This window comes from Ylistrum balloti, unplaced genomic scaffold (genome assembly GCF_031769215.1).
Source record: "Ylistrum balloti isolate Yb309-2 unplaced genomic scaffold, AGI_CSIRO_Ybal_v1 Utg369826, whole genome shotgun sequence".
NCBI classification, from domain to species: domain Eukaryota; kingdom Metazoa; phylum Mollusca; class Bivalvia; order Pectinida; family Pectinidae; genus Ylistrum; species Ylistrum balloti.
This window is the reverse complement of record NW_026781991.1, coordinates 291,563-312,327: the sequence shown is the minus strand read 5'-3', so window position 1 is coordinate 312,327 and position 20,765 is coordinate 291,563. Positions and strand designations below refer to the sequence as shown.

Genomic DNA, 20,765 nt, shown 5'->3' with positions numbered 1-20,765 from the left:
AAATGTAGATATTTTTTTAGTCTCAATAATGTTTTGCTATTTCAATATCTTTGCTCGTCTTGATAATGGGTAACTTATGTTACTGTTATATTTTTTACAGCATTTGTCATTTGATTACTTTGTACGTTTAATATAATTTCTTTGTTAATCATTAAATACTCTATTGTATAATCGTTCTTATAGAAGTTTAAACAGGTACTCCCCGGCAGTATTGTCATGTCGTTCTCCTATCCATTTCGATACTAAAACTGAAAAAGTCGTTATTATTTTGTAGTCATAATATACCAATCCTAGTCTACTTTGCATATTTTCCTTGTCATACCGACAATGAAGATGGACATCGACATACCGACTACTTGAGTTCCCAACGTTTTGAATGGATCATAAAATTATGTCAAAACAACTCAAAGGAATAAAAGAAAATTCGAAGTTAAATGGACCTGAACATTTTTTGGCGCCACATCGTCAGGGAACACGGAAGACATTGATCGTTTAAAAATCGAGTGTTTTGGGATTATGAGAGTCCAGTAAAAAATGCCTTGTGTGTTTATTTCAGTACACAATGCTTATCGACCAAGGACACCAACATCTGAACACATACGGGGACACATCTCAGAACACAACATGAGAATACATGAGACACACATTTTAAAAGTTGTATCCACAGGTCGTCCCTTGATAAATCTCCTTCATTCTTGCATGATGAAACGTTTGATATTCCATGCTTCGAGAATATGGCGAAGGACGAGATTTGGACGTCATCATGTAAGTCTCGTGAGAGTAGGGAACATAGTTATAACTGTCTGTGTAAGATCCTCGAGGGGGTAGCCTAAGGGGAGTAGTGGACAAGCTGTGATTCACTACCCCGGTGGGAGACATACATGTTGAATCATCCGATTCGGAAGAACCTTGAAAGAAAATCAAATCGTTCCTTAAGAAATCATTTACAAAAGGTATGAATATAAACGATAACTAAGCTTTAAATAAATTTCAAAATTCAAGGTATTGTTGTTAGAGTTGTGAAATATCATTTGGAATTAACTGCTAGGGTTTATCACTCTCTAACGTTCACAGATGTGTATCTAAATGTGATTTGGAAAGGCATCAATATAAGCTCTCAAGTGCAAACAGGCTATGAAACTTGGTTGAATATATTTTAAAAAAATATTGTGTAAACTAACAAAATTAAGATCACAACAGTGATATTAGTCTCTTTGATTACGTAACTTGTGTTAGTAAGACAAATCAAATTCAATTTTTTTACTTTGTGACCTGTAAATTGTTACGCTGCCAAACGTCCAGAAACCCATGTGATGTTAATTTGTGACGTCAGCGAAGAACCAGAACATGTTCGCCATATGTGTTTGATGGATTTATTCAAACTGACTCGATATTTTTATAGTTCCACCAAGAGTTGTCAGAGCAGCAAGTCAATCATTTGTTACCATGGTTCTATAACCAATATACAAAATAAAGCAATGTTTGCGTTTTCTTGACATGCCAAAACATCCTTTGAAAAAAAGCAGAATTTTCTATTCAAATGGCTCCCACTGACACAGTATCGTTACCTCTGTAAGAATTAACAGTAAGACACGTGTTCGTTTTTACACCTACTTCTTTCCATAAAACATCTTTATGTGACCAGTAAAAATAAGCGTAGGCAGATTGAACTTACATTTGTCTTTGTCATCCGATCCCCTTTTCCGAGTGATGTTTGAGAGATGCAAAGAACTTGGACGGTGTTGATTCCTGGGACGTGAGCAAGGGTTGAGATGGGAGATCACATCCACCATACTGGTCAGAAAAAAATAAGGTGTCATCATCTTCACAGCCACACAAATTGTTCTTACATTGTTCTTAAAATCACTACAGCAACACAGATTGTTCTTACAAACATTAAGTCACACTAATTGTTCTTACAAACATTAAGTCACATTGATTGTTCTTACAAACATTAAGTCACTCTGATTGTTCTTACAAACATTAAGTCACACTAATTGTTCTTACAAACATTAAGTCACACTAATTGTTCTTACAAGCATTAAGTCACACTAATTGTTCTTACAAGCATTAAGTCACATTGATTGTTCTTACAAACATTAAGTCACATTGATTGTTCTTACAAACATTAAGTCACTCTGATTGTTCTTACAAACATTAAGTCACACTAATTGTTCTTACAAACATTAAAGTCACACAGAATGATTTACAGACACTACAGCAACACAGATTGCTCTTACAGACACTACAGCTACACAGATTGTTCTTACAAACATTAGGTCACACTGATTGTTCTTACAAACATTAAGTCACATTGATTGTTCTTACAAACATTAAGTCACTCTGATTGTTCTTACAAACATTAAGTCACACTAATTGTTCTTACAAACATTAAGTCACACTAATTGTTCTTACAAGCATTAAAGTCATACAGAATGATTTACAGACACTACAGCTACACAGATTGTTCTTACAAACATTAGGTCACACTGATTGTTCTTACAAGCATTAGGTCACACTAATTGTTCTTACAAACATTAAGTCACACTAATTGTTCTTACAAGCATTAGGTCACACTAATTGTTCTTACAAGCATTAAAGTCATACAGAATGATTTACAGACACTACAGCAACACAGATTGTTCTTACAAACAGTACAGCAACACGGAGTGTTCTTATAAACATTAGGTCACACTGATTGTTCTTACAAGCATTAGGTCACACTAATTGTTCTTACAAACATTAAGTCACTCTGATTGTTCTTACAAGCATTAGGTCACACTAATTGTTCTTACAAGCATTAAAGTCATACAGAATGATTTACAGACACTACAGCAACACGGAGTGTTCTTACAAACATTAGGTCACACTGATTGTTCTTGCAAACATTAAGTCACACTAATTGTTCTTACAAGCATTAGGTCACACTAATTGTTCTTACAAACATTAAAGTCATACAGAATGATTTACAGACACTACAGCTACACAGATTGTTCTTACAAACATTAGGTCACACTGATTGTTCTTACAAACCTTAAGTCACATTGATTGTTCTTACAAACATTAAGTCACTCTGATTGTTCTTACAAACATTAAGTCACACTAATTGTTCTTACAAGTCACACTAATTGTTCTTACAAGCATTAAAGTCATACAGAATGATTTACAGACACTACAGCTACACAGATTGTTCTTACAAACATTAGGTCACACTGATTGTTCTTACAAGCATTAGGTCACACTAATTGTTCTTACAAACATTAAGTCACACTAATTGTTCTTACAAGCATTAGGTCACACTAATTGTTCTTACAAGCATTAAAGTCATACAGAATGATTTACAGACACTACAGCTACACTGATTGTTCTTACAAGCATTAGGTCACACTGATTGTTCTTGCAAACATTAAGTCACACTAATTGTTCTTACAAGCATTAAAGTCACACAGAATGATTTACAGACACTACAGCAACACAGATTGCTCTTACAGACACTACAGCTACACAGATTATTCTTACAAACAGTACAGCAACACGGAGTGTTCTTACAAACATTAGGTCACACTGATTGTTCTTGCAAACATTAAAGTCACACTGAATGTTTTACAGACACTACAGCAACTCATATTGCTCTTACAGACACTACAGCTACAAAGCTTGTTCTTCCAAACATTACAGTCAAACAGTTCACACTTATAAAGCTTATCAATTAGTCATCCTTAACCAGATCTTCCAATGTCTTATCAGACTAATTAATTCACACGCTGGCCAACTGTAATAATGAGAGGCAACAAGTATCTACAGTAATTGGTCAATATCTAACACTTACAATATTAGTAAACCCATGGTGTACAATATCTAACACTTACAATATCTGTAAACCCTGATGTACAATATCTAACACTTACAATATCAGTAAACCCATGGTGTACAATATCTAACACTTACAATATCAGTAAACCCATGGTGTACACTATCTAACACTTACAATATCAGTAAACCCATGGTGTACAATATCTAACACTTACAATATCAGTAAACCCATGGTGTACAATATCTAACATTTACAATATCAGTAAACCCATGGTGTACAATATCTATCACTTACAATATCAGTAAACCCACGGTGTACAATCTCTAACACTTACAATATCAGTAAACCCATGGTGTACAATATCTAACACTTACAATATCAGTAAACCCATGGTGTACAATATTTAACACTTACAATATCGGTAATACCATAGTGACAATATCTAACACTTACAATATCAGTAAACCCATGGTGTACAATATCTAACACTAACAATATCAGTAAACCCATGGTGTACAATATCTAACACTTACAATATCAGTAAACCCATGGTGTACAATATCTATCACTTACAATATCAGTAAACCCACGGTGTACAATATCTATCACTTACAATATCAGTAAACCCACGGTGTACAATATCTAACACTTACAATATCGGTAAACCCATGGTGTACAATATCTAACACTTACAATATCGGTAAACCCATGGTGTACAATATCTAACACTTACAATATCGGTAAACCCACGGTGTACAATATCTAACACTTACAATATCGGTAAACCCACGGTGTACAATATCTAACACTTACAATATCGGTAAACCCACGGTGTGCAATATCTAACACTTACAATATCGGTAAATCCATGGTGTACAATATCTAACACTTACAATATCGGTAAACTCATGGTGTACAATATCTAACACTTACAATATCAGTTAATACGTGATCTACAGTAATTGACCAATATTATCACTTACAATATCAGTAAACCCATGATCTACAGTAATTTTTTAAACACAGTCGTTATAGCTTAAACTATTTAAACAATGTTATTTTTGACACTTCCATTCCTATCTTACGGTTCCAAGTAATTATAGTCGAATGTTATGAATATATTGTCATTTTGTTTGTTTTTTCGGATCAATATTTTGTTCAATGTTAAACTGCTCTCGGTGAATACAGTATAATGTATCTGTTTTGGTAATACTCTGTATGCTACTTTATCCTGTTTGACTCTTAGAACTCAACAGAATTGTTTGCAGTTGTTATATAACAAATGTAAACCCTGTTAGATAACATTTACTGGGAAGTAGTTGTATAAAATTCATAATGATAGCTTTCACTTATTAATATTTCAGATCGGGTAGAAAAGGCAAAATTTGAAAAATGTGTGATTTTTTGTTTTTTCTTAGACCATTTGATGTATATGTGAAGGCTTCATTTTGCTAACGATGTGTTGTCTTCCTGCTATCTACACCAAGGTTATTACCAAAACAGTTCTTCTAATCACAGAGCTAGAGAGTCTATGAGTGGAGTAACATCGCAACCTGTCCTATTCCCCGTACACAGAGCTAGAGAGTCTATGAGCGGACTAGCATCGCAGACTTGTCCTAATTCTCCGTACACACTGCGTTGTTTGTATTAAAACTATATGATGTGAAAATACTTGGTTTATTATATAATTATAAGATCATGTTGGTTGTTTCTGACATACCATTCGTTGGGGTCGACATCTCGAAAACCTTTGGCAAACGGATTACTGGCTATTTTGAGCTGTGTTATCTGAAACAAATAAATCATTTTCTAAGTATGTATATTTATAACGACCAGAATAATGCCATGTGTCACGAGACGTCAACATCATTTAAAAACACATTAGTTTTATCAAAATCAACAATTAAAAAAAATCCATTCATTTTCGCTCGGTTAAAACCCGTACTGCATACGATGAAATTCCTTTCATTCAATTTTAGCCTGAAAATTAACTCACCATGTCCTTGTATAGTAAAAAATCATATCGACTGTTTTAATTGTGTTTATTCTTGATAAAGTATAAAGTTACAGAAAATTAGATTTATATTGAGTAACTCACCCTATGATTTTGGTAGGCTGTAACTGCCATAAACTTCGTCTCTGGAAATAGATATGTCTTGAAATTTTCTGTGTTTGAGCAATCTTCAGATTTAGGATTCACATATACGACATGAAAGCGTGGCTGATATTTGTGCATAGAATTTAGTATGATCTGCAAAAAACAACAAGAAACAATGCAGACATGTCAATAGAATAGTTAAACTGAAAATAAATCAAATCACGGTAAAAATTAAAGATTGAAAAGAAATCCACTGAAAAATATGCATGGATAAGGATATGTGAAAGTCGGAACAGGTAGCAATGTAGCATAGTTTTAGATGTATTAGAATTACACGATAACTTATCTGTTTTCTTGTGTTGGAATATTGACTATAAAATATTTCACTAAGTGTTATCTTTCAATAAGACGAAAAGTGAAAAGTTCTAAAGATCCAATACTGATATCGCGAATGTCGGGAACATTTGAAGTTTTGTTCCGTGAAAGTGAAAATCATGAAGTTTGCTGTTTGATGAGGGGCACTGGCCTTTAGAAGGTCAATACTTCATAATATATGAAATACTTTAGTGTAATGTTATATTCACAATGCTTTATTTTTCGCGTCTGTATATGTTGTGACATTAGATTGCAATCTTCCCATCAATTCCATTTGTAAGTAGATTAAAGAAAATGTACTTAATTGATCATAATTTCTCGGTAAAATACAGCAACACCACATCCTTTTTGATACTACTAAAAAATTAAAATTCCGGATTTTTTTTTTCATTTTAGTCAATACCTTTACAATGCAATCTAACTTCAGAACCTGCATGTTACAATTAAATTTATTCGAATTGCGACCAAGCTCAAAATATGCAAATGCGAAAATTGTTGAATTATGGGGCTAGTGCAACCATCTGTTATATATATATATATATATTTCGATCAACATTAATTGTTCTCTGTCGCCTCCCAAAGTTTAGGCCCTTAGCATTACTGTCAAGTCCTAGGACCTATCATCTATGACCAGAGAATAAGGCATTAGTATGGTGTAGTTGAATCAGAGTTCGGCGCCAGATTTTCAAATGTATGACATCAATAAATAAACCGCAACCTTAAAAACACGTATTAATACACATTCTGATAATTTAAAAAAAAATTCGGGGAAGCAGTGTGGAGAAAGACATCCGGATTGTTATTGTTGTAATCATGTAACTCAGAACCCCGAAAATCACGTGATTTAATTCATTATTTGACTCTATCTAATTTTACTTTCTAATACATTCATACAGAGATTAGATGCACATATATTTAATGTAAAACGCTTCCTGCCTTTGTGATATTCTGTATGCCAATCAATGAACGCTACGACCCCAGACTTTGTGTTACAGTTTCCTAACAAAAAGAATGAAGTGCATCATTGTTAACACAGGGGTGTAGGATCGTTACCCAATAGGCATAGTCTATCACCATTAAATCTAATTCTAGTGACCTCGCACAGTGACCTCAATTTCAGTCAGATAAACAATCTGTCTACCTCGCTCCCTGGCTTATATTGCCATGCAATCTTGGGAAATAATGACGTGATATATTCGTACGGATGTTTTGATTAATGAGCCTTGAATTCGGAGATTGATGTTGAAATTCTCCAGAGCCCACAACTGTGTCAATCTAAAACGATGGAAAAACTATTCTAAGTGGTATATCCTCAGAAATGTAGGTTCTTTACATCTGAAAGTATGATAATTTGATTTTTTTTTATTTGAATATTCTACAAAAAAATGGTTTGCTATTCATAGCGATAATTTGTGAAAAAATAGAATACACAAATTTTTTTTTAAAGTTTTGACATGTTAGCTTTTAACGACTCTGCGGGAGGTTTCCCTGACAACCTCTACTACGAGCATGTTGGGATAATCTTACGGTTAAGAGCTATGCCTTTGATTTCCGATGACAATATCACACTCGTCATGTCCATTTGATATCCATGGTTGATAGCGTTTCGACAAATCCTGAGTATTTTAGTCGGAGCAACATCAGCAAATTCCGAGGACTATTAGATAATATCTTCATGTCGAGAATGGTACGTACATTCCGTTCTTGTTCATTTTGATACTGATTTGTATTTGAAACCTCCATGCAGCACAACAATGAATTTTTCAACAGGAGTAAGTTTCAAGAACTTAACCATCCGTTTGTGTTTTATCATGCAACCATGGTCCTTATGTTGTAATACTCTTATCAAAAAGCTAAATTTGTTAGCGGAAAGTTTAAGTTATAGAATTACGGTTTCATGATTTTAAATAGAAAAACATATTGTTATAATATTAGTTTGGCGTTTATTCTCATCGGATTAGGAAGGATTCACTGAAGCTGTTAACGACTACAAGTTGAGCTTACATATCCAATTCAAACACTTTTATTTTTTCTAATTTGAACAGTATATATACAGTAACTGGGACTGTGTTCACCTATGGAAGCCTTTATGTGGAATATTTCGTGTTATTTACTACAGATTACGCGAACAATTTTCGGTGTAAATATTAGGGAATAAAAAAAAATCTCGTTATGTGCCTGGTCTGTTGATTAACGCAAAAATATTATGATCGCAAAACATTGGTGATTTAATTCAGTCGTCATTTCATTTGTCATTTCAAATTACTAATTAGGAATGTCTAAAGTGGCAGAAAATAATGGTGATTTAATTCAGTTACTAATTAGTAATTACTAAAGTGCCAGAAAATATTGATTCAAAAAAGTTAAATTATAACGTAACTTGATGTATGGTAAATTAATCTGTAACCAGGAATGCCGACAAATGTTTCCATGTAAAAATAGTGTAACAAATTAGTCAAGGTGTGAATGGCTTGATGTTCAGTAGGATCTCCAAACTAACATTGGTCATGATTCTGAATTGCTATGTTGCGTCAATTATCATAAAGATAACGACATCATTACTGCGTCGTAATCACAAGTAAGCGTCATAACTGTCAAACTGACGTCAAATGATGATAACGTTGTTGACAGAATGTCATTCCCAGCATTATTGTATTGTGAAAAACACATGTAAAACAAAAACACAGACCTAACATAGTGCCTACAACTATACTAATGATTATTGTGTAAACAAACACAGAATAAGAAAAATATTTATTTTACATCAAGGCATCGTACAATACAACGAAGAGAATTTATTTCTAGCTGGAATCAGATTACTAATTTTACCATAAAGTTCTGTGTACACGTTTGTTATCTTGTGTTTTATCTACATCTCGCATATAATCAGTCTCTCATTTTCCTATTACAAGTCTTTGAAATGTTATATATTATACTATATGTGAAATATCATAGTATGCGAGAAATATCATATTACATGAGATTTAACACGTCATAGCACTAATGAAATATAAGATAGAAGTAAACGTGAAATACGTGTGAAATATCATATACTATTGTATACATCAAATATTACAGAAATATCGTATACTATATATAAAATATTATATATCATAACGTAAAATTCTTAATATTATAATGTACTGTATATATTAGTGTTTCTGTCCATACATCATTTTATATATACTAAATCCGAACGATTTATATTAAACGATGCATTTATCATGGATGTTGCTATTTCATTAATTGGGATTTTATCTTCTATTTGATGTTGTAGAAATGTGAATGTAGTTTCAATTTCACTAGCCTTTTTTTTTGTTTGTTTGTTTGTATTATTTATCCGCTACTTTTATGCCTTGATGTCTTTTCAGTGTCCATAGCATCTTCTACTACTATGTTGGACTCCGATAGCAGTTCGTTAGCTCATCTCTTAAGAAACATTGAGCAGACTAAAAACCGAGAGATCAATTTTTGAAAACACAAATGCTTTGTATTTGTTTATTTCTTCTCTTTAATTTTAATTAGAATAAAGGAAAATTCAACTCACATGACCATTGTCATCCATAAGGTTATTTGTTAATTTTAGTTTGTCGAACGACACAATTTGCTTCATCCATTGAGCTCCTTTAGCGGGGGAATCTGGGTGGACGTGTATCCTTCCTGGCATATGTGGATCTGCCTTTCCTGCCACCACCCAACTGGAGCTATGAAAGGAGTAGCGATACCGCTTGTCATCACAAGGTACAAAGTCCATCATCACCATGTATTCTGCCATAGGGTCAAGGCCATACATTCGAACCTGAAACGTCGGGAACATCCGTCTGTAACAAAAAAAGAGAATGACAGTACACAACACAAAATCACAAAAATTACTACACAACAACAAAAGTGTTTTGTGTAGCTATCCAATACCCAATCTCGACCTTAATTGTACGAGACACAAAAAAGGAAAACACAATTCGATATAAGTTTAAGATCATGTACAGCAGCGTCAAGCCATGATTTAAACTGCATCATACGATACCATTTGCCAAAAAATCTAGATATGGTTGTGCATTAACCTTTCCTTCAATAATTTTGTAAATATCAGATGATTTCAGTCCCTCTACCGACATATTTAAAAACAACTTTTCCCTTTGTTGTCCTTAGTATTTCAGTCAAACAACACTCTTAATGATATAGCCATACAGCTGGTAGTTTTCTGTTCGAACAATCGATTCTATATTTTAACGAATACAAATTTTGCGATCTTCATGTACAAGGACATCTATTCAAACGTGTCTCATTATTCACTGATTATATTTTCGTGATCACGTTTATGTACAGCGAAAAAGCATTCTTGTGAAAGTAACCCGATTTACGGCATTTCACTTACTACTTAACTTTTCCATATCTAACAAGCCATATCAACATAAATAAAATCATACTACAGTCAGGTCAGAGATACATTGTAGATATTAGAAGTTTAATTAAGTGATTTATAATTTTTAAATTAATAGTTGCCAGTTTTAATATATTTATAAACATTCTGGACTGCTTTCATTGTGGTCATTTGATCACGTATAAGATAACCTTTCTTTTGACACCAGTGGTCACCTAAACAACCAATTGATGCTTGTAACAATTCTCTCCTCATATCAATAACACTTATCTTAGCCGTAATGATTATCATATACGTGTATTCTAATCCTAGATCAATATAATATCATACATATTTACATTGTGAAATGTGTGGATGTGTTATATAATGAGAGGGCGTGAATGGCTTTACCTGTAGACGTATCTTACTTTTACTTGTGAAATGAAATGAAAAAAGGGACATCAACTCAAATGATATTTATAAAACGTTAAATATGATGAGAACATAATGTATAAATACATTAATACATTGTACTATACCAGTAATTAATTATTGACAACAAATTTGACAACAAATGGTAAATTTCATGTTTTATATTCAAATTACGACATTTTAAAATCTTAAGGCTACAGACAACACTTTTATAATCAGAAACGACAATAGATTTACATACAGCTCAACCGTAAATAAATATATGATTATTCTTCATCCAATTCAAGTGAATAGCATATTAAATATTGATATAGAAAATTAAAGAAAACATCAGATTATCATCAATATTTAATGAATCATTATAGAAGATGAAATTAGCTTAGGCAATTTAGAGTGAGATAGAATGATTGTATCGCCCTGTCTGTGCCTTCCTGAACTCCTCACCCTTAGTTGTGACGATAGAGATGTCGGGGAGTCTATGATAAGTAAGGCTAGAATATGTTATGTATCACGGATGTGGATCACACATGTAATTGAGTTATCTAGAAAATGTATCATTCCTCTCTTGTCGATCTATCTCGTCCACGATGGAAATTGTTTTATTCCTTCCGGACTAGTGATTATTTTTTGTTTTGTCTTTACCTATTTGTCTTGATCTGCACTATTCTGTCTATATCAGGTAACAAATAGAAGTTTACATTTTTCTATTTTTACATGAATCATACCACTAATTCAAATGTTTATAATTTGACTAACATTTGTTCAGTACAATATGATACGTTTTTATTTTACAATGAATGGGATATTACATGTATGTGATGGTTTCTTCAGTTCAAAATTAGAATTAAACTTCAATGCGAGCATTGTCTGTTTTAATGGACTATTTAAACCAATCCGTTGATATCGGGGATTTAAATAGAATTAATATGCTAATAGCTTTTACAAAAAGTTTTTTTTTATATAGACAATCTAACATAACAGAGTCTTAGTTCATAACGACTGGAAGTTGATATAAAATCAAAATTTCAATTAAATTCAACATTGAGTTGGATTTTTTAACTGCATTAGAAATTGATTACTTTTTATCAAAAAATGTTAGACACAAAATAAACATGCGCAGTAGGACCACAGTCTGAGTTTGAATTATTACAAATAGTTCTTAAGAGTTTATTTGGTTTTAACAGCACATTTCTTGTTATCAAAACACTATGCTTATAATAATACAAAAATCGTGATGTGTGAAGGATCTTTTCACCTCTGAATGTTCTCTTGTAGACTAAAAGACACCAGTTTTATTTTCCGTACTCGTATATTCAAGTATGGCATCTATAATTAGTTACAAATAACAAGTTAAATGACTATAAAAACCTTGCAATAGTAGTATAAATTGGATTGTGAAATGACGTGGGGGACGGTTTGACACCTCCACTGCCCGTCTTATCGACCTCGTCAGGTCTAAGTGTCATCCACCCATCCGTATAATGACCATTAATGAGTCAATTAGTTAGACTTACATTGCGCGGAGTCGCCAGCAGTGTTGTCTGAGTAGTCACAGAACCATGCCTAGTTATTTTATGGTGATGTATGTCCATAGTTTATATGCAGGTGCCGAGAAATTGATAAATTGTTGTAAACCAGTTACACTCAGCAGGAAGCGAACATTTAGCTTAAATTTCGATTAGATAAATAGGCAATTTGTTGTTTGTTAATCACAGACAAGAGGCAACAAGCAGTGAACACTGCCAGAATGTCAGAAAGCAAATTTACAAATTAGTTTCTGGATATTCATCATTGGGGCTGCTTTAGCTCAAGTAAATGTTGGAGTCACTGACCAAGTCTTTTCTACGACACCGAAAACCACTTGCCCTTTCCTGACCAGGTTTAATATGGTTAGATGTTGATGAGTGGCGTTACATTTCAGACACAAATATCAGTTCAATATAAGCCGTAAAACACATACATATTTCATAAAAATAGTGCTTATTTCCATATTTGGAAAATCCTAAAACTTAACATAGTAATGATAAAAATTAATTGACATCGTAATATTGAAAATTGTTTGACATGAACAAACAATATACATGATGTGGTAGAGAATTCTTTTATAGTAGAAAAATATAAACATAATGTCTGCTTCCTATTTTGATATATTCTAAGTACTGTGTACTAATATGTTTCCTTTATAATCAGAATCATATGATAATCATAAAGTTATCATGTTCCTTTATATATAATATGTTTCCTTTATAATCAGAATCATATGATAATCATAACGTTATCATGTTCCTTTATATATAATGTGTTTCCTTTATAATCAGAATTATGTGATAATCATAAAAGTATGATGTTCGTTTATATATAATACGTTTCCTTTAAAAAGAACACTTAAAATCATATTGTTTTAAATCAATAAGCGCGTTTTGATTTAGATTCACTGATTGTGAAATATAACAATGTTTACACACTCGATGATGTTACCTAAGTTAGGTTTAATACAAGATATACCTAAATTTAACTCTCTGGTATAGACATATCTACAGTCCAAGTCATAAATCTTAAATGTCACGGAGTTAGAGCTGGCTAAGTAGGCTCTGAAGAATTCATTTTCCATCTGGGTTTTAGATCAAGGTTTATCAATAAGTTCAGTTGAAAAGGAAATCTCCGGGGGATGAACGGTAAACGAGTAGACCAGGGATAAAACAAACACACAGTCCATGCTTGTCGGCTTTTAATTGACCATAATGATCAGATGACACGTAAACCAACAAGTTTCGGTCAGGACGGTCGACTGATGAACTATATAGAATACCCACTGGTGTCATAAATATCACGTACATGGGGAGGTGGTGGGGTGGGGGATAATTCAACGAAATAATGAAGAGCATTCAAGAGTAATAAAGGTTTGGTGATACTTGTTTTCAGGTAATCAAGGTTTGGTGATACTTGTTTTCAGGTAATCAAGGTTTGGTGATACTTGTTTTCAGGTAATCAAGGTTTGGTGATACTTGTTTTCAGGTAATAAAGGTTTGGTGATTGTTGTTTTCAGGTAATAAAGGTTTGGTGATTGTTGTTTTCAGGTAATAAAGGTTTGGTGATACTTGCTTTCAGGTAATAAAGGTTTGGTGATACTTGTTTTCAGGTAATAAAGGTTTGGTGATACTTGCTTTCAGGTAATAAAGGTTTGGTGATACTTGTTTTCAGGTAATAAAGGTTTGGTGATTGTTGTTTTCAGGTAATAAAGGTTTGGTGATACTTGCTTTCAGGTAATAAAGGTTTGGTGATACTTGTTTTCAGGTAATAAAGGTTTGGTGATTGTTGTTTTCAGGTAATAAAGGTTTGGTGATTGTTGTTTTCAGGTAATAAAGGTTTGGTGATACTTGCTTTCAGGTAATAAAGGTTTGGTGATACTTGTTTTCAGGTAATAAAGGTTTGGTGATACTTGTTTTCAGGTAATAAAGGTTTGGTGATACTTGTTTTCAGGTAATAAAGGTTTGGTGATACTTGTTTTCAGGTAATAAAGGTTTGGTGATACTTGTTTTCAGGTAATAAAGGTTTGGTGATACTTGTTTTCAGGTAATAAAGGTTTGGTGATACTTGTTTTCAGGTAATAAAGGTTTGGTGATACTTGCTTTCAGGTAATTAAGGTTTGGTGATACTTGTTTTCAGGTAATCAAGGTTTGGTGATACTTGTTTTCAGGTAATCAAGGTTTGGTGATACTTGCTTTCAGGTAATCAAGGTTTGGTGATACTTGTTTTCAGGTAATCAAGGTTTGGTGATACTTGTTTTCAGGTAATCAAGGTTTGGTGATACTTGTTTTCAGGTAATAAAGGTTTGGTGATACTTGTTTTCAGGTAATCAAGGTTTGGTGATACTTGTTTTCAGGTAATCAAGGTTTGGTGATACTTGTTTTCAGGTAATAAAGGTTTGGTGATACTTGCTTTCAGGTAATCAAGGTTTGGTGATACTTGTTTTCAGGTAATAAAGGTTTGGTGATACTTGTTTTCAGGTAATAAAGGTTTGGTGATTGTTGTTTTCAGGTAATAAAGGTTTGGTGATACTTGTTTTCGGTCGTGTTCAATTACATTATTTGGTTTTCAAGGTTAATTAATATTTTATCATTTACCTATACAGGTTGCTGCCTTATAGATGGACTATTTCAGAAATATATTTTATTTTTATTTTATTATTTTTTTTTATTTCACCATGTTTGTATTCTTTCTATATGTTTGAGTTGATTGATTAATTAATTGATTGCTTGATTGATTAATTGATTATATCTGAATTCTATTGATAAAATAATATATATAATACGGCCTTAATAACGTATTTCTTCAGCCTCCGTATCTTTATGTTTTTCATCGTTCAACTCTAAATATGTCTTTGTAATATATTTTATGTTGTTTTGAGAAAGGACTAAGTTAAGGACGCAGATTGTTATGAAAAGTAAATAAAGAATCTTGTCAAAATATATAACATAATGATATGTATTCCACATTTATACATAAAACCAGCACATATTTAAACTTAAGACGTTTTTATATATGTCTAAATCCTCAACGTTATTAGATAATATTTGAAATTCGACATTGTACAAAGTGGTATGACGAAAAACATCCCTAAATCATTAATAAGGCCACTCTTGGTATTTTATAACTAAAATACAATATGTTGATGTGATGTTACAACTGTTAATGTAAAACCACTACAAATATCAATAATGTAACATTGTAAATAAACCAGTCACGTGATACCAAGGCGAGAAAAGGTCATGTTTTCATTGTCTAGTCGAAAACAATACGTGAGAGTGATAAAGGAGTTACGATAATATTCAAATATTTTATGTTTATATGGTGTGTATGTTTAATTTCAAAATGATAACATTATCAAGCTCTGAAAGGGAGCGCATTGTGTAATATTATAGCGAGTTCACTGAGAATGTTAATAACTGTGGAACAGTCAGGGCTAATCATTACAAACTGGATCATTCCAAGTCTGAATAATAAATATCATTATGTATATATCATTGATTACAGACGTGGATTTCATAATTAAGAAAATTATCTCACAGATAGAGTACATTTTCCCTGTCTGAATATAACTGAACAATCCGTTTTAGCGTTTGATAACATATACACCAGAGAAAGGTCTTTTTCTGTATTTTGTTTTTAAGTCGTTTTTCACTTTTTTCATATATCCATGAAATGTTCCAGAAGCTCTTTGTTAATAAGTGTTTGCAATGTATTGATTTTGCTACATACAATTGTAAAATTAAATGGCTGCCTTATTTCACATGACAATGTAATAAAATATACATATATAGTAAGATCAAAAACTGTTTTATTTACAAACTTCACGAAACATTTAAAATATGCAAACACTGCAAATCTGTCTTTAATTGTTACTGCCAATTAAATAATAAAAATATAACGAACGGATAAAGTGACCAACAAAAACTGTTAATAAGCAATTAAAATAATTCTAAAATTATATCAGAATTGATAGATGCATACTCTAATCTCAAAACATACGTATATGAATAAAATAATTTTAGAACACCACTCAGATTTTAAAGAAGTGATTTATAGATTTATTATACAAAACTTCTTTTTTTATTATTATTATTTCATGAAGATATGACTCTGGTAAAAGTGAAATGAATAATATCCACAGGGATGTACTGAATCGCTACACCTACAATAAACAATAAATCATTTTATGAATAAATAATCTTACCTGCCTGCTTTGGTGACAATCATTTCTGTCCCAAGTTCGTCAAACTCGTCCCAAAGAGATTTCATTTCTAGATGAGCACTAACGTTTATTAGTTTTGAATGAAGAGGTTTTTTGGGTGTATCTGACTTATCGTCCATTCCTGCATTTTCTCCTTCACAGTTGTCTTTTACACATGTCCTAGATTCATCGCAAGTGATTCCAGGACTTGTTTTGTCACAAACACCATCATTGATCCCAGTAGATCCGGGGGGTCGGGCAGAACTCTCCGGGTACGTGTCTATACGAGACGAGTCATAGTAGGGTCTGCCTGTTCCGGCATTTAAAATGCAGGCTGTAAAATTTGAAAGAGAAACCATCTTAACATGAGTATCGAAAGAAATAAGTCTGAGTCAGTAGTTACTAAATCCGTATTAAACATCACTGTTTTTGATCACAAATACATCCTATATTTGTATGGATTTTTCGGAGCAAATATCGTTAGCAGGAAAGTTACAAATTGTTTTGTTTGCTTTCTGCCTCTTTGTTTAGTTTATTTATATTGAAAGATTATATTGCCTCTAAACATTTCATTTTAGAATTAAAAAAGAAATTGTATAACTCGATTTATACAAAACCATAATCATTAGTGTTAATCGTTCTCAATACAAAACGGTAAACACAACAATACAATCTTTGGCCGACAGCAACGATACATTTCAATTGATATTAGAAAACTGCATGTAAAAATATACATAGCTGAAAAATCCACAAAAATTAAAGATGTGCCACTTGTTTGTTCAAACATGTAAAAATATAAGATAAATCTGGAAGCTTTTGTAGGGAAAAAAACAGGAAGGTTTGCATCCAGCGTAAAAAAAAAACACGAATTGATAGAACAAAAGTACAAGTTATATTTATAAACAGCGGTGGGTTGCGTTTCAACAGAGTTCAGTTTGACAGTACACACATTGAAATGATCAAACTCTGCGTGTTACATTACATTTGTAGTGAGTGGGCGACCGATGGATAGCATATCATTAACACCTTAAAGAGTGAAATATTTTAACACGTGCATGAGATACGGATCACGCGCATGTTAGTGACGATGAGCACGGTTGACCGCGTACAGTGAAAATAACAGAGTGTTTACAGAGGTGATGTTATCGGTGTGCAAAAACACTTGTCATCGAATTATCCCTGAGACTTGAATTACTAATGATTATCAAAGTATCTGCCCAAGTGTGCCAGCTTCCATCATCAACATTCCATTATATTCTTTTGACAAGGTAGATTCCATACCAGAGTGTTTTCACTATTCAATTTCACTCTCCTTTTATGCTTTTTAACATTTAAAAAAAAATGCTGTTCGGTTGCTTTCGCAAATTTCCAAATTTGTTAAAAACTACTTAGGATATGCTCAAGGAATACTACAATCGCTTGTTTATAATTAGCTATCTTTCTACTTTTCCGATATTTCGTTTATAACTAAGTATCAACTTACTTTTATAAATCCAGCAGATTTCTATCCGTCTTAAAATATAATGTTAAATCCCGTAACTATTCTCAGGCCTGTCTAAGGTGATTAACATACTCTCTATCATAAGTGGATTATTTTTTTAATAACAATTCGCTCTCTATGATGTTTCGGTTATTTCCGTAATTACCTACGCTAATGAACTTCATCGCCATAAATCATCTCACGCGATTAATCATTCTAATTATAGATAAAACCTTCATCAATGTAACACATAGAACAATAAAGATTAACTGAAACGACGAAATATAAAACAATAAATTATATACGTCAAATATTACCTTATGTCTAAAATAAATTCAGGCGAAGGTAAATTAATTTCTTAAAATTACATGAAATAATCCCAAGTTTTGGAGTTGCTCTTAAAAAGTATATATTCAACTATAAACGATCTGAGCAGCGTGTTTCGATATGGTAATTATCTAACTCCCCATCGTAACTTATTGCATTTAACTAATGAGAAGATATAACCAGTCTACACATTTAACTAATAAGAAGATATAACCAGTCTACACATTTAACTAATAAGAAGATATGACCAGTCTACACATTTAACTAATGAGAAGATATAACCAGTCTACACATTTAACTAATAAGAAAAAAAATGACCAGTCTACACATTTAATTGTAATAATAAACGAATAATAATAATTTTTTAGTGAGCTATAAGTTCGATTGTCCAGGAGAGAATGCGATAGGTAGAACAAACGACTGTTGGGATATGTATTTTTACATCTGATTGAAGGAAAATGTCTAAAGCGTTATTTGCCGAGATGAAAACATACAGATATTCGATTTTTTACGAAACATTAAACAAAACGACTCAGAACATCAAATAGCATTATATGATAAAAGAGATATATCAAAAAGGTGTGTTTCGAGACATGTGGCTTTAACGGTGGTCAAACTATTTGTAAGAGAGACCTCACGCACTATCCGCTACAAACGTTAAAAAAGCATTGCATGGTTTCTTGTAAAGCAGTTAGTACAGATCAAACCAACATTAAGTACCAAAACAGTGACGGATGGCAGCGCCAAAGAACAACTTTGCCAGAAATATTTTCTTTTCTCGTTCGTAAAGAAATGCTAAAATTGTTGATTACAATAACATAGCTGTAAAACATAATATAAATACTAAATATTTTACTTCGTTTCAATTTTTTTATCACTGATTTAATGGTGAAATATCTTCCTCTGAATATAGTTTGATAGCTAACATAATAAGATATCACTGTCGATTTTCTGATTCTAAGATAAAAAAAAAAAAAAAAACTATATATTGTTTTTAATCATTGCTTTAATATTAATTGTGAGTCCGTGGCTATAGTTAGATGCTTAATGATTTAGGATGAAAGAGACATCATAAATTACATTAAAATTACTATCGTGTCTCCAAACAAATTATTTATGAAATTGTCTCAATCGTGTTTTAATTCACACTCTACTTATCAAAGCAAACCCACTGTTATTTAATAGAGGGTTATTATAGTTAGACAGCCAGAAAAAAAATCGAAACGAAAAAGTGCATTACTTTGAAATGTTGTATTAAGCGTAAAATCACTGTTGATGGTATAGTGTCCCCGTCAATATTACAACAGAGTAATTCCTTTATATTGCTACTTTTCTTATTTTTTCCTGTTCATATGAAGATGAAACTGCTAGAATATTTCCACTGGAGTTTTTGAGTGCAATAAAACTCTCTTAGTTTTAATGTCAGACAATTAATAGATCATTTTTGTTTAAATTTCAAATGAATGCAACCTATATTGTCTTCGTCATTTTGTAATATTTGTTTTAACGTTTTAACAAAATCCAAAGAGAGACATAGTGTTATCCTTTAAAAATGCCAAGTTATCAAAAAAAAAAAACCTTTGGTATCAATTCGAACATTATAATACATAATATACACACGTAAATAATCATTAACTATTACCTTCCATTCCTTTTATTCCTACTCCATATCCTCCATTTTGTCCCCACTCGAAGAGACAATCTGTGCTTCTCTGGGGAGGGACTTGTTGGTACCCAAAGGCTCCACCTAGGGACCCCAGAAACGAGTCGGCGAACGGCCCCGACATAAGAGACGTGATACTGAAAGCATTAGCTCTGGCAGAGAGAGGGCCGTTTATATCCATGAGTTGGCTAACTTGTTGCTAATGAACGTCAGAAGTGGCGTATATATAAGTTTTTTACTTAGTTTCTACAGAAGTGATAAAGCGACAATAAATTAGACAAATGCGATTTTTGCCTGAAGCCAAACCCCCATATGATATGTACAAAAGTCATACTGTGTTCTGATTGGACGATTAAGTGTGTAATTGTGTGCCTCTCCCCCAGCACGCTCTGCTATAAATCATTAGTGCAGGTCCCCCTCCCCTTTAAAACGTGCCGCTGCAGTAGGCTAACATACATTCCCGGTGTTTGGTATACATTTCGTAC

General features: G+C 32.5%; 1 protein-coding gene across 1 annotated transcript; it reads right to left on the bottom strand.

Annotated features, from left to right (window-relative positions):
• Window positions 1-648: 648 nt before the first annotated feature.
• On the bottom strand, window positions 649-20,461 carry LOC132545104 (T-box transcription factor TBX10-like). The gene is made up of 7 exons (XM_060208771.1): window positions 20,260-20,461; window positions 16,814-17,144; window positions 9,835-10,108; window positions 5,913-6,065; window positions 5,535-5,602; window positions 1,676-1,794; window positions 649-908 (listed from the first exon to the last, which is right to left on the bottom strand). The coding sequence occupies exons 1-7, from the start codon at window positions 20,459-20,461 to the stop codon at window positions 649-651; spliced, it is 1,407 nt and encodes a 468-aa protein (XP_060064754.1).
• Between the last annotated feature and the right edge of the window lie 304 nt (window positions 20,462-20,765).

What these genes read in the sequence shown, in the direction of transcription:
- LOC132545104 (XM_060208771.1), bottom strand. Translation starts at nt 20,461, where the DNA reads ATGGATATAAACGGCCCTCTCTCTGCCAGAGCTAATGCTTTCAGTATC. An exon ending in CAGCCTACCAAAATCATAGG is followed by an intron (nt 5,603 to 5,912) that starts GTGAGTTACTCA and finishes TATTTGTTTCAG; the next exon opens with ATAACACAGCTCAAAATAGC. An exon ending in GATGTCGACCCCAACGAATG is followed by an intron (nt 1,795 to 5,534) that starts GTATGTCAGAAA and finishes TTTTCTGACCAG; the next exon opens with TATGGTGGATGTGATCTCCC.